The 15,425-nt window shown below is 36.0% G+C and overlaps 1 protein-coding gene across 8 annotated transcripts in view; it reads left to right on the top strand.

The window, feature by feature from the left end:
- Positions 1 to 15,425, top strand: part of EVI5 (ecotropic viral integration site 5) — an 84,433-nt gene that overhangs the window by 59,743 nt on the left and 9,265 nt on the right. For 7 of the 8 annotated variants that reach the window (XM_075424920.1, XM_075424917.1, XM_075424914.1 and 4 more), the window contains one exon: positions 1,101 to 1,196. In XM_075424920.1, coding sequence (XP_075281035.1) covers positions 1,101 to 1,196 — 96 coding nt within the window. Of the gene's footprint in view, positions 1 to 1,100; positions 1,197 to 11,273; positions 11,302 to 13,602; positions 13,647 to 15,425 lie in introns of those variants that run through there. The other variant, XM_075424916.1, reaches the window with a different exon arrangement.

Below are 15,425 nucleotides of genomic sequence, written 5' to 3'. Positions count from 1 at the left end.
AAAGGAATTTAAATTCTGTTTGCAAATGGCTTTGAACTTGCCTATTGTTGAAATTAATTGTTTGCTTTCTTCAAGTATAATTAAAATTTATGCAAAACAAGCTACAGGTATTAAAAATAGGTATTCCCATTGTATTTGTGTTTCTGTAATATATTGGTTGTAGGTGACTAAGTCAAGGTGAAGATTTATATAAAATCAAGGTGCTTCTGTCCTCTAAAGCTGTTGGCTTTGACAAATTATTCAGCTGCAAAAAACCCCAAAGCTGCTCTTGACTTAATAGCAAACTGAAGATATGGGCTGCCTTCTCCATCAAGTATGTTTATATTAGATCTGCCAAGTTTGTTTCAGTCACATTAGGACTCTCTTTAGAGACAAGCTGAAAGTTAGTGATGCAGTCATTCAAGTGCAGATGATGCCTGCTTGAGCATCTTGATGAGGGAAATCTCACATTTTTCATCACTGTCTTTTTTTAACTTGCCAGTTTTTCTCTGTACCTCTCACAGTGTTGGTACTGGGGGACATACCTTTCTTCACTTATGCTTACTGGAAGTCCTATATGATAAATACCACAGTATTTTATATGATACAGTTTGTTTTTTTCAAGGGAGAAAAAAGCTTGTCATATGTAGTGTTTCCCAGTGCGTATCCTACAATGCAAGGAAGGAACATGTTCTATTTGCTTGTTGCTTGGAGGCGACGGGAAATTCCTTGTTACTAAATGAAAACTTTACATTAGTGAAAATAATGTACACTAAGATATGTTCCATATATTGATAGTATTCTGTAGGGATGCTTTAGTAAATTGCGTATGCAACCTCATTTACTTTGGATGTGAATTTTACCTGTGAAGCTTTGTTAATTCTTCATGCTCCTCCATAGAATCCTTTCTGTACCATGGTTAGTATTGAAAGGATCAACTTGGTCTGAGCTAGTGACAGCCCTAGCACACCTGCTGCAACTTCAACCAGGTGAAAAGTGCTGGATAGCGCCTGTCAATAGCTTCTGTTCATGACAAAAATATGCAGACAGTTAAAATAAGATTTTTAATGTAGTGTATCTGTGAATAAACTGAATAAGATTCTTTTTTTTAACCCAAACAGAAAGAAGAAGGAAAAATTCAAGGGCAGCTTAATAAATCTGATTCTAACCAGTACATCAGAGAACTGAAAGATCAGATAGCTGAGCTGCATCATGAGGTAAGTGATAAAATACAATTGTGTCTGATCACTTGCACCTTTTTGTCATATCTTTCATTTGTAGCAGATTTTGCTATCTAATAGTTGTTAGAGCTTCAGTACTTGATTTTGCCAGCATACATTATTTTAAGTGAATGCAATAAAATTAACTCTTATACATGAATCTTGCCCTTATCCTGGGATGTAAAAGAACAAAAAAAATGCTTAGTTGCATGATTTGACATTAAATGAGATCAGCGTTTACGTTCTGTCTTGGTTTTTTTCCCTTAATTTCATGAGTTGATCATATTTCATTGTGTTGCATTTACTGCATTTGGAGCTGTGTGCATGAAAACAAGCCCCTTTATGTCTTTACTTGCTACAACTTTTAAGGCTAATTTGGTTAGAAACCAAACTGCATTTGTGCAAGTAGAAGAGTCCATGTGTAGATTTTTTTGGTTCTTGCTGTTGTGAGGATGAAGTTTGTGTGGCAGTATACGGAGATTACTTAAAAAGAAAAAGGATGCTTGCTTAATATCAGTTAACAGATTTTTAAGTTTTAAACTGCCAAACCTTTCAACCTATGAAATTTCTGTCTTCAAACTTCCTTGCGCTAATAGTTGTAGTAACTTTCTGTTTGTTAAAAAGATCAGAAAGCCCTGAAACAGAGCTGACTTATGTAACTACTGTGCTCACTGGCTCATTTCAGTTCATCTTGCATTGTGAAGAAATGTCTTTACCTAATACTACACTGTGCGCAAAATGCCCAGTCATCTTGGCACTGTAGTCTGCTTCTGTTTGCATACGCCTTCTAATACACAGCTCTGGTAGTGTTGCTTAAAATCATAGTATCATAGAGCAATACAACCTAATTATTTGTTTGTTGCCTTTTTGCTTTTATTAAATAAACACATCCTTTCTTTATTTAAGTGTAGGTAGTGTTTTTATAACAATCTTAGTCGATTCAACCATTTAGGACCAGTCCCTTAAGAGTTACAACGTAGTGGAATATCTTGGAATGTGTTCTATGCTATAGATTGAGACTATGCTATAGTCTCTAGGGCCATCAGTCCAGCAGCTTTACCAGTCATTAAGCTCACTTAAAACAAATTTAAATATCAATAACCTGGCGTTTTCCATTAAAGACTATAAGTAGCTTGCTTTGTTCCTTATGAGAGAGCAAGTTGCTTGTAGAATTCCCAGAACACCAGAGATTTTGTGTATTTTTGCATTATGAATAAATAAGGCACTGTACTAACTTTTTCCTCTGCTCAGTGTAGGTTTGAAAGTTAAGAAACCACTGCTTTGAGGTAAAAGTAGAATTACTGAAGCAAAGCTATTGCATAATTTTCTCTATACAAGCATTTGTCATACGCCTGGCTGAGCAACTCAATTGTGATGAAGGCGTGTAATTGTGTATGTGTTTAATGTGTCTAAGTTTATGTGAACAGATTGGAATGAAGATGAGGTTCAGTAGCTCACAGAACAACGATAATTCTGAGTTATACCAGTGTTTCCTGAACAGTAAAGTCTAGACAGATCTTTATTAGCATTTCAATTTGATTGAAAGAAAACATCAGCTAGGGAGGATATGAATTTCAACAATAGTAGAGTTTGAGTAATTCTATGTAGAAGAGCACTCCTGTTCCAGATACATGCTTTGTTGTAGCTTATTTTTCAGCTCTCAAGTTAGGTGAATGCTATAGGAATCTCATTCTAGGATAGAAACAGTGGGAAGAAACTCTGTATGTAGTAGACAAGTTCTACCTTAACAGCATTTCTGAATGCTTCCTTACACAGAGTTTCTTAAAGCCTGGAAGTCCTTGTTTACTAATGACATTTTCTCCACCCCCCTTCCTGTTACATATGTGTTTGTCTAGTTTTTAAAGAAAAATTTTGGAGGTAAGGTAACACTTCACGCACAATCCTTTATTTTGACCATAACCCACTGGGCTGATTTTGAGATAATGTAAAGTCTGAAATGTATGTTGTATTTATATGTAAGTTGGTGCTAATAAATAATAATAAAGTCTTGGATTAACATAGCTGCTAAGTAAAGAACATAACCAGTGTTCCCCGAAACAGCAAAATCTGAATAAAATGGCAATAGGAAGGGGCAAAAATATTTGCCCTTAACCGCTAAATGTTAGGATTAGTATACTTTCAATGCCAATTAAAGAAACCCACTTTTTTACATCTGCAGTGAAGTGTCTTCATGTGTAGATCCATTAATGACTACACTCTTTGTTTTTTGGCTAGCCACTTTTTGATTCTACTTCTGCAAAATCTAAAAGAAACGTTACAAATTTACAAATTCATCTTCCTGAAGATAGGCTGACCGTGTATGTGACATGCTGACCACAACCACCCTACTGGTTAACATGTAAAAGGCACTGGTGAAGAAACAGAATTCTCAGTGACTGCATGGTTACCATCTAATCTATTGTAATTGCGGAACTTTAAAGTGGACATAAATTAATGCAAAAGTTATAGTTTAAGGTAGGGGTGGGATGAGGTGTGTGTGTTACAAGATTAAATGTCTTGGCGTGGCCATCAATGTTGATTCTGCTTATTGAACTTTTTTCTCCAGTACTGCAATTTTACAGCGTGTACGTGAGAAGAATTGCAGGTTCTCCATCTGAAGGATGGAACAAAATACTGAACAGATCCTGTATTGAATATAAGTAACTGCAAACTTAGCCGATATTCTGGCCTTTTGATAAACACTATTCCATATCTTTGGCCAGTAGTCTGAATAGCCAGTATGTGTTCCTGTATCAGTGGAACCTGAGGAGCTAGATACTTTAATTCTGTCCTGTGATATGATCCATCAGATGGCGATGGTACTGAGATGTGGCAGTGGCGTGATCCATCCTAATTGCAGAGTTCCAGTGAAAGCTCTACTGTACCACCTGTGTTTGCAAGCCAGGCTAGCAGCCAGGGAGAGGGCAAACCTGGAACACCAACAAGGAACACCAGAGAAGAGCAAAGAGAGGTCACTATTGCTGCCCAGGGTCTAAAGCTGAATCCTCTCCACTAAAAGTGGGTGGCAAGGGTGTGGACAGTTACTGCAGCCCAGGTGCAACAGGCTGTTGCTGTGATGCCTCTTTACTTTGTAGTAGAGGGAAGTTTGACACTCACATTTCAGATACTTCTCTCACCCATCCAGCTACATATCAGAAGTCTGCATATATTTTAAGGTTATCAATTTTATTTAAAAAAAACCTGTTATACTTTTAAAAACATCCAACAGAGTGCCCCTTGTTGTAATCTGAGTCCGTTGATCTTTCTTTCCTGAGCTCAAGATTTTGCATGTGTCTTAAATATCGTGCAGCTTGCAGCCTAAAAGATAAATTTCAGCTGCTTTTATTATTCATCTGGGAATAGGGATGCTACAGTCAGTCTTCAAATCATATTATAAGAAGCCTTATTCATAGTAAATTCAAGTTGTGTTCATGTTACTAAGTAAAACTGCATGTACTGGAGACTGGTATTATGGCATCCAAAACTGAACCAATTAGGCACCTTGCTATTAAATGTACAAGGTAAATTACACAGAAAAAGATGATGCCTTTTTTCCTTCAAATAAGGTAAAATAACTATAAATGGAATTACTATATTGGATCATTGGGTTGTTCTAACAAGATACCTGCCTGATTCCTCTTACACCTAACCAGCAGATTTCTGTAGTATGCTAAGCTGAATTGTGTATTGACTACTTCACAGTAGGTCTTCAACTTGTATTTGATGAAAACTTCAGGAGAGCAAACAGACAAAAGCTGGAGCTTTAAGTACATTGTGACAGGACATGTTGTGGACTTCTGCCTTGTGCACACCATCTTGATTTACTCACTTGCAGCTCTTTCTTTGTGCTAACTTGAGTAACCAAATCAGGGTTAGAATCAAAATATTTAACATAATCTACATTACTATATAAAATTATGAATTAATTCTTAAATTCCTCAGTGCAGCCATAATTTCAGAGTTCACGTATGTGCAAAACAATTATTATTAACTTGCAATTTTAACTTTAGTAGATATATGTTAGTCACTTCCCTAGAAAGTTACTGACAGCAATCCTTTAATCTTTTACATAACCTAACACCATTTGAAGAACAGCTGGTGCGTAATAAAAGAACCCTTACACGGCAGTATTTCTAGTTAGCCAAAAGCTAATCCTGTGAAAAGTTGTGTCTATTTTGCCAGATTAGTGCTGTGCTTCTTTTCCTTGTTATTGGCTGAGTTGCTTTATTGGGCACAAAGTTGTTGGATGCTTATGCCTTATGGCTTTATTGTTGAAGGCTGAAACCAGTGTGAAAACCTGAAATTTTGAGGATTGTCACAGATTCAAACAGGAAGTCATGAAGTAAACTTCTTTCAGAGATTTTAATACGCACTAGGCTTAGGCATTCTGCTTGCCTTTTCAGAAATTTGTGTCCCATTGTTCTTTTCATTAACTGAAATATTTTCACCTAGCATTTTCTTTCTTTCTCTATTTTCCTTCTGTTCTTAAAGCTATATCTACAGCATTCTTGATTACTTCTAGTTTAGTCGGATTTTAACCTAAAATGCTTTTCCGTTGTGCAGCCCCAACAGGCTGAAGCTTCTGTGAAGCAAATTTGTTACTCTTATCACTAAATGCACAAGCTTGGTTGCCCTGTCTTTGGCACAAGACAAATAAGGTCTGGTGAGCACTGTACTGTTTCACTTGACCTTATGGTTAGTGTGCTTTAACTGATGTAATGTAAATCTCATGAGTATATAGGCACTGCAAGATTTGTGCTGTGGGTTACGTCCTCTCAGGCTGCACAAGGAGTGCTAGTACTTCATAGAAGTTCCCTTTGATTAGACACTGAAATATTAAGTGAAAGCAACTTTTGAGAAACACTTTTCCAATTCAAGAGAGTATCCCACTTCAGTAGATAGTACTGAAATACAGCAGTTAGTGTATGTGGAAAAGAATATGTAGAAAGTTTGAACAGTTAAAAGGTTCCGTTAAGTAAAGTTGAAGGTTTAAGAAAAACTGAGATAAATCTTCAACTAGTTGTTGCTCATTTCAACATAAATCACATAACTGGGGAAAAAAGGAGAATGTTCTTTGTAGTTTGCCACTATTTGAATTCAAACTGAATGGAATTAAATGATTTATAAACTGCTGAAGTTCTGCATTTCATGCACCACCCCTCTGTACATGCAGTCACTTTGTATATATTACACAGAAGCTGTCTCTGCTTCCTGTTGGATGTTGCAAGGCTTGTATGTGTTACCTAGATTACAGGAGTGGTACAAAAGATTAGAATTGACATGCTTACCCACAAACTACGCTGGCAGACCACAAGACACCTTTGGAGACAAAAGCAAGTGGTTTCCAGACTTAGACTTTGTGATTTAGGACTGAAGTGCTTAAGTTTAAAGTGTATTTCAAGTGAAACTTTGTGAAGTTTGCCTTTGTCATACTGCTATCTGGTTTTTGTGTCTCTGGGAATGCTTTAATGAGTTTGTTTTGCTGTTAAATTTAAGTTTATTTATATTACTACAGTATTTCAAATGGAGGTTTGTTTTAATCTTATGACAGTTTTCATATTAAAAGCTAAATTCTGCCTAATATGTATTCAAGTCCACAGAAGCAAGTAGCCTCTACAATTTCGGATTGCAGAGCATTGTTCCATAACATTCATTGGCCATGTGCATTAGGGGACAGCATTATGAAGGGGAGCAACAACATACAGAAACTTAGTGCTTCCTTCATTTAGCATACATTTTTCCTCAGAAAGCGGGAATATGCAAGTTGAAGATAGCTCTTTAAGAATCCATTTTTGACAATGTTTTTCCTATATTTGAGGGATCCATTAGGTTTTTGTAGCTTGGAAGCAGGTGAAGAATACTCAGAGCTTAGTGATGCTTTTTCTCCTTTTGAAAAATTATTTGGCATTTTTGACATACAAAATATGCTTTATAATACTGATACCTTTTGCTCTTGATTGATAAACTTAGGTAAAAATGATTTTCAGATAAAAGGTTTCAGACCTCTCTACAGTCAGAAGAGACCTGTGAGGGATGAAAGGTGGTTTCTGGGAATCTATCTCCAGTTTTTGTCTTAAATTTGAGTAGAGCTTTCAAAAGATACTGGGGTGCTTTTGCCATTCTTAGGGGATACAAAAAAGTGACTGAATGAGGACTTGACTGAACTAATGCTAAAAGCATAAGAAAGACAAGGTTATCAGGGAAGATAACTGAAGCAAAATAGAAAGTTTTGGAATAAACTGCCTTGTTTCTTTGTGCCCTTGCTTTTCCTTTTCATACTACTATTCTAGCTGTTTTCTAGTCACCTTCAGCAGCCAGTGCAATTTGTGACTGTGAGGGGGAGGATCAGCTAATTTTTACTCATTTACTTTTTGTGTCTAGATAACATTAGTAAATTGAAATAGTTGTGGGTTTTTTCATCCAAGGAATTTTGAATGGAGGGAGTATAAAATGTTCAAACTGTAAGTGGGATGAAGATGGGTAGGGAGCATTTATTCACCTCTATTCCAGTGTAAGAATTAGGACGTTCAAATGAAACTGGAGGTGTGTTGAAAAAACACTAGACTGTATGATTTTTGCAAATTTGAAAGATTAAATTCCTTTAGATCCATAATTGTTCCATATACTAAAATCTATGTTAATACAGATAATTGGAAAAAATGACTGCCTAAATTCATGGGGAGGAAAATGATCCCTGGAGCTGCACAGATGTCACATGTATAATTGAAAAACGGGCTACTTGCTGGAGTTTGGGAAGAACATTCTGGGAAAGTACCACTATGTATTTGCCTGTTGTTACATTGTTTCCCGGGCATCACCTATTGACCTATCTCAGAGACAGAATACAGAACTAGTTTTCTCCTAGCTGTTTCTCTGTAATGAGATATACTCTTAACAAATAATTACTTGATATGTTTTGAGAGGAAGCAAGGATGAGATTGTTTTCTAATGTGCAAATCTTATGCATGTGTTTTTGGTATTTAAATGAAAAACAATCCTGATGTTAGTGTGGCACACTGTTCCAATAGTTAGAAAACCCTCTGCACACTGCCCATGTTAACAATGTTGCAGCATGGCTGATGGAAAAGAACAAGATGACAGATGACTGGAGTGTTATTGTTCTGCTGAAAGAATTTTTTGAGGCTTTTAAAAGACCATAATAGTAAATTTAAGTGATTCTGGTGATTAAATTCTTGCATATTGACAATGCAGAAAAGGGGGGATTTTTAAAAGTATTTCCCATTTTCAGTATCTAAAAACTTGATGGCTATTCAAAGAAGTAGTGACTGGTAGTTTACTGGTCTTCCATTCTTACATACATATAATTTATCTAGGAATGGATCTGATATTACGTTTAAAGAACCTAATGCAGTCAGTAAGTAAGTTTCTGATATAGGTGTTATCTCATGATCTGATCTTGCTTCTGGTGAGCTAACATTTTAAGATTCGCTTAATGAAGAGAGATATAAAAGTAGGAGATTAAATACTATGCTTTTAAAAGATTTTGCTTGTGTAAATAAAATTCAAGGCACTTAAGTAATTACTTTGAGAATAAATAATGCATAAGTTATGATCAAAGGAGTAGCTGGTAATATGGATGAATTAACGATACATTTTGCACTTTGGGTTAGCTTTCTAGGCTTTCACTGCTGAAACTGAAATGGAGTAAACCGTAGCCATCAGTGTGAAGGATTAAAAAAACCCACCTAGGTAGGCCAAATAATACAACACCTAAATAAAATTCAATGCACTATAGTATACAGGAGGAAAGTTTAAACCACATTAACAGTTCCTTTGGTTCTCAAATACCATAAGCTTGTGTGGTAGGTAAGCTGTGTTTCAAAGCTTCCAAATTATTTCCTCCTTTTTTTTATTATTGGCTAATAATCTTAAATCAGTATGATACAGTGAGTGGTTCCAGTCCCCAACACAGTTTAATCCAGGTTGTCCCCTGAGGACATGAGAGAGGATCTTTACAAGCAGCTAAATGATGACTCCTGCGTCGGCCATAGATAAGCACAAAATGGTGACGCTGCTGCTTGTGGCCCACTGGAGTAGCACGAAGCTAGGCTGCTTCTAGCAGCATTCCTAGCTCCTGTTCCTCTCACAATAACAGCATCTGGGCTTGATCGTGGGATACCAGCAGGAAGCGTTATTCCTTTCCTCTGTTAATTTTGTTACTAGGCGTCCTTTGAGTCGAATTCAATGCTTACGAAATCAAATGTTCTGTTATCTGAAGCATCACTAGGCTACACTCAGAAGCAGGGTAAATAACTCTGAGCTTCATTCTGCTGTACTTGGACTGCTGGTGTCCAGCAATGTGATTTGGATGTGCCTATGCTGTGTTGCAGTCATGACTGCAGTGTGGACAAATCTTTAACTTTTAAAGCTATGAACGGGTTGTATGTAGCTTTGCATGATAGAGGTAGAAGTAGTATCTGGGAAAATTGATTTCTAGTTAAAGTTCTTGTCTGAAGACATATTTATGGGGTGATGGCTAGCAGTGGATCAGATCATATGGGCAAATAAGAATGAGATGATCAGATTTATCAGCATTTAGATACCTTGGAAACAGAAACAGGCAACATTTTTCATCAGAACTAAGGAGAGAACAGCAAGTCCAAAAATGCCTAGTACTATTCCTATAAAATTTGTAATTAGATATAATGCTCTTTCATTATTTTTTCTCCCTTTCTTCTGTAAGAAGTCTACTATTTGCTTTCCATGTAGTATGGGCAGATGTATATTTGTCTCTTGGCAATTGTCATTTTACTTGCCTGCTTTCATAAAACCACCTATCTTCGTGGGATTTATTTCAGTCAATTTTTACATTGTTCTCAATTCATATTTCTCACTAAAACTGTAATGTCTGTTAAAAGTACTGTATTAACTCTTGCAAAGCACTTGTTATCCATACTGACTAGAATGGTGTTAACACCTTCTAATTGTTTGTTTTGCTAGACAAATGCTTTCAAAATATGTGGTGCTCTATAAATGTTTTCTTACTTGATAAGAAATGTTGTCCCTGAAAGGAAATATGTTAGCCCTCAGATTTACAAAGCAAGCATTTCAACTTGTAGTGGAAGTTTATAGCACAATAAATCATGTGCTTTTCTTTTACCATATCTTGCAAACACAGTTGGACAAGAGAACATCAGATTTTTCCCTCCCCACAAGCAAAGTTCTTGCAAGGCTGCTGGACAGCTAAAAATGTAGTTGCTTTACTAGTACGTGTCAAAGTTACAGAGCCTCTATGCTGGCAGAGTCTGATTTAAGTGGTTGTGGTCAGTCTGAGGAACCTGTGATGTGATAAGATAGCGTTTGTGAGGTCATGTGGTTTGCAAACACCCAATCTAATGTAGCAGCTTTGTCTGCACAGGATAGTTAAATATATACTGTATGCTTTAGAAAAGTGAATTGCTTTATTCCTTTCATTCAGCTTGTACTTGAGAGTCAGAGATGTTACACTGGCTTCATAAGAACAAGATTGTTACAGAAGTGTGAGACTGAACAGATTGGGATTCTTAATTCTGCAATAACTTTCTCCAGTTCAGTTACCCTGCCCTTAATAAAACAACTAGCTTCAGAAACTGTCTGGCTTAAGCAATCAACAGGCAGAAGCGTTGAAGTGCACAGTGGAATCCCTGTATATTTTATGAACATCAGTTGTTTAATTCCATTAATTTTGAACAAGTGTAGCACAGGCTCAAAAAGGTAGGATTGATTCCATAATGATGGTACTCCATTCCACAAATCTTTGGTCACAAACTCCATCTTTGCATCAGGTAAGTTTGATTCCTCTCCCTTCCACTCAGTAACACCATCAACAAAATATCTTCCATCTCTCATAAGAGTGAAGGAAACCTCTAAAAGTGAACAGCATAACCAGAACAGTGATTTAGTCTGTCCTTAAATGGAATAGGTATGGCTTTGTTTACTTTGAGGGCAACAGTTTTAGTTATGAATCTCAACTGTTTCACTGCCACTATAGACAGATTAGATTCAGTGATAAAATAAATGAAGATTGGTGATTGTTCTCTTTACAAACATTTCCCCCTCCTTTTTTTTTTTCAGACTGTATCTTGCTGCGTCAAAGCTGCAGGTCTGTCTTACTGAGCAATATACTTGTTCTTGACTGGAGTATTAGAGATTAATATAGCTAGCTATACTTAACTATGCTAAGTCCCTGTTTAGAATTTGTCTGGATTGTCAAAGCAAGTAAACTGATTATAAAGTTATTTCATTATCATGACAATAATGCCCTTGAGTGGTGAAGCTGTGTGACCTGTCTGCTGTATTAATTAGAACTATGTCAGGGTCTATCCTATGTTTCTGCCCATAAATCAAGTTTTGGGGATTGAAAAGTGAAGGGATTGAGGTCCTGCTGGTTTGAATTTATCTAAGTAGTTCCTTGCAAAAAATTTTGTGTTAGCAGCCGTACATAGGTGCCATCTGTGTGAGAAACAAGTTCAGGAGAGGAATGCTATGTATTAACTTGTAATATGTCTCTGTAAATATATCTGAATAAAAGTGAGGCAAACAGTGGAAACATGGTGGAAACCCCTCCTAAAATGTTTTTTATCGCTCTCAGAATGGCAGCCAGTACAGATGGAAGTAATTTCTGCAATCAGAGGCAAAAATAAATGTTACTTAGTCCATTTGAAAATGCTGAGTTTAACTCCTGCATTAAAAGGACAGAGTAAAAGTGTAAAATGATCATTTCCTGTAACTGTTGCCCATAATGGGTACATTTTCAGTCTCTGTATCAGCCAGTACATTCTAGTTAATGCTTGAGGTTTCAGTAACTTTTGTATTTATAGACGCATGCTTTAGGAAAAAGGAGCATTGAGATTTAGGTAGTTCCTTGAATGTAATAATTGCAGTACTTTCAGTGTGATCGTGCTGCTGTTTTAAATCATTTTTGTTGCCATGTCCTCACTCCAAATAAACACTTTTGTTAGAACTTCTTGTAGGAAGAGTTTCTGGGAACTTTCCTTCCACCTACCAACTGGCTATTTGTAGAAACTTCCCAGGGCTGTTAGCTTAGAACTTTTTTTGGAATTGTGTACTACAGTTTCACTACAACAAACTCATCAGTTTTTAGAAAAGTTCCCTCAACAGATAAAATCTGACTTACAGTTACCAAAGACTGATTTCTTTTGAAAATAGTTTAAAAGTTGGGTACTTCCTTAGCACTGTTGCTATTTCAATTGCATGTTTGATAGAGAACTTCAAAGTTTAATTTGATTACACGGCACTAGATCAAAACCAGATTCTTTAACCATATAGTGCAGTGATCAAAAAGTCATGACCTCCCATTGATCGCTTTATTGGTTTCCTGTTCTGATTCACTGGAAACCTTCTGGTCTGAATACTTGTTGCTAGTTTTAATCTTTGTCACGTTCACAATACAGCAGACTTGTCTATAGTAAAACTGATATACAACATACATTTAACATCATATTTCCCTTTGGTTCAAGTGCTCTTTAGCTGATAATGTTGAAAAAACACTTTTTATAAAATCATAAGTCAGGAAATGTAAGAGTATGTTCAGAGCAATATGAAATAAATAGCAGGACACCTGGAGATGAGCTTTCTTTTAATGCATTAAAATTATTTCATGGATTTTGTTTAAACTTCCTGACATCTATAGGGATTTTGTAAAGCATTTTGTATTACTGTGGTCCTGAATAGGACTTACAGAAGCTGGCAATTTAAAACACAGGCCAAATATTTAAGTGCTATTAGAAAAAACAGAAGTCTGAAATTACTCAGTCTTGGAAATTTCTTGCTGCTCTCTTGCTTTTCACTTATGACACACTACAATGGTTTGAACTCTATCTAGTGATACGGTCAGCAAAGTTCATTTGAAATAAATATTTTGGGTTGTATACCAGTGTGTTACTCTGGTCATACTTTTAAAAGTACAAGTTTCAAAACCAAAGGTAATTCTTTCCTTAAACAGGAGAATTTAGTAGTTAATCACATACATGAGCTTGGATTCCGAAGAGTGGGGCAGATTGATCTAATGTTGTAGTACCTCATGACTATTGCTTTTAATACCACTATAGATGACAAAGGAAAAAAAAAAAATCTCAGTCTGGAGACTCTTTGGGTTTTTATCTTTTAAGAATAGCAGCTATATTGGTACAACCAACAAAAGCAGCCTAGGTCTGTTCAGGTATATGATACTGTCATTCAATTCTGTTCTGGTTTGGGCTCACAAATAGGCTTATGAAGTCTAGAGTTAAATGCTTACTCTGACTTCTGATCAGCTTCTGTTGTTGCCAGTTTCAAGGTGTTTTGCTGCAATTGCTATAACAAGTGGATAGATTGTACTGCAACTATATTAGATTGAATTAAATTTATGAACTCCAGAAACAGTTGTACTGTTTTAAGACAGTGCGGATCAAGAAGTTCAGACACACATGAGACCCTGGAGACAAGTGGATATGGACAGATGCAGTCTTTCTACAATTAAGTTATGCTGCAAATCAGCCTTGAACCCTTCTGCAATACTGAAAGTAATTTAAAATTAATTTTCTCTATCTGCTTCTTTCTGCTTGTCCTAACAACCCTGACAAATCAAATGAACTTTGCTCCAAGATTCATTTTATTACACTTCAAAATAAGGACCCAAATACTCTACCAAGTCCTCTAAGAATTTTTGTCAACTGAGTTTTGTCTTGGTATGAGCATTATGAAATTATTTGGGGGGCAGATGAGGTAATGCCAGCAGGAAGCAAATACAGCTCCAAACACATCCATACAAAGCGGAGTTAATTTTCTTAAGGAAACTATTTTATGGTTTCTATTCTTTAGAAATACTATTTTATAGAAACCACTAAACTTGCAGTATTCTAGAATCATTATTTCTTATTAGGGTTCATTGTTGATTGTGCAGGTTTCCCGTTTTAGTCATGCTAAACTCAGTCGCAAATAAATGGCCAAATGTGCTAAGGTGGATCCCAGACAGTCTGGAGTACGCTGGAGTGTAGCTTGGCTCTTCCTACTGGCAACCTACAGGGACTGGCTAACAACTTAGTTTCAAAGATCGTTGCTAGACTCCCTAAAAATCAGCATTTTGTTTATCTGAGTGAAACTTCTGCTGGGTGAGAATTTTTATATGAGAAAATTAATTTCCACATTTAAAGGATATAAAAAACAAAATTATGTCTTAAAAAAAACCTTCATTATAAATGAAATGTTTAATTGTGATTTATTAACTACTAAACAAAGGAAGCAATTTTGCAAATGCTCTCACTGCCCGTTATTTGTAAGCATGATCAATACATTTCCTGCTTTAAGTCACAGTATCTAATGCACTGGACTTTTGTTAAACAGCAATTTCAGTTTGCTTGATTTTGCTTAACTAGTGTAATTGGGCAAATTAGACTCTGATTAGAATCTTGAATATTGCCTTGCAAACATCACTTTTGGGGGTGGGGGGAAGGGAGAAGCAAGATAAACCATAAAGCTATGTAATGGTGATTCCAATCTGCTAAACCCCAAATTTATATCAAACTCCCACCCTGAACACTTCAGGCTAATTTTAATATCTGTAGCTTAGGTGAACTACAAGATGAAAAAGTATTTTTGTCCACGTTAGTGTTGTAGTAAAACTTCCCTGAAGTAGTTTTCCAGAGTTTTTTAACGCATTTTAGCGTATTCACTTTCGTCCTTATGTCCATGACTCTTCAACAACCTATTAGAAAGTGTTGAACAACTTTATTTCAACAAAATCTAGCTAATTTGCTGGGATTTTTTGAGTTCTGACACGAAATTACATCTTGGGAAAAGAGAACAGCATAGTAACACTTCCTGTTTAAGAATATAATTGTCTATTGTATAAATTTCAGAATTAGTTAGTCAGATCTTAAGTTGGAGCAGAACATCTTTAGCAAATCTGAGAAGACTCAAAGTTGTTCTGGAAGAATTTTTATCTTAATATTTTAAATAAAAAAAAGGACAAATATGTGAAAGCAATAAACAAAGTTGTAGCCTATTTCCTGAATTTCTCTACTAATGATATCTCTGATTGTTGCAGATCTCTCCCATGTGTGCCTCACAGTGAAAGGAAAAGATGCTTCATTGTGATTTTTCTTTTTTTTTTTTTTCCCCTCAACTTTTTTCTTGTTTTCTTACATATTCCTTGCATATCTTTTGGGGTCCACAAAATGTATTCTAATTCGGTTTTTAAATCTCTAGAGGTAGATATGGCATTGG

Source organism: Opisthocomus hoazin, chromosome 6 (assembly GCF_030867145.1).
Source record: "Opisthocomus hoazin isolate bOpiHoa1 chromosome 6, bOpiHoa1.hap1, whole genome shotgun sequence".
Classification (NCBI taxonomy): domain Eukaryota; kingdom Metazoa; phylum Chordata; class Aves; order Opisthocomiformes; family Opisthocomidae; genus Opisthocomus; species Opisthocomus hoazin.
Note: the sequence above shows the minus strand (reverse complement) of the source record. Positions and strands in the feature narration are given on the sequence as shown.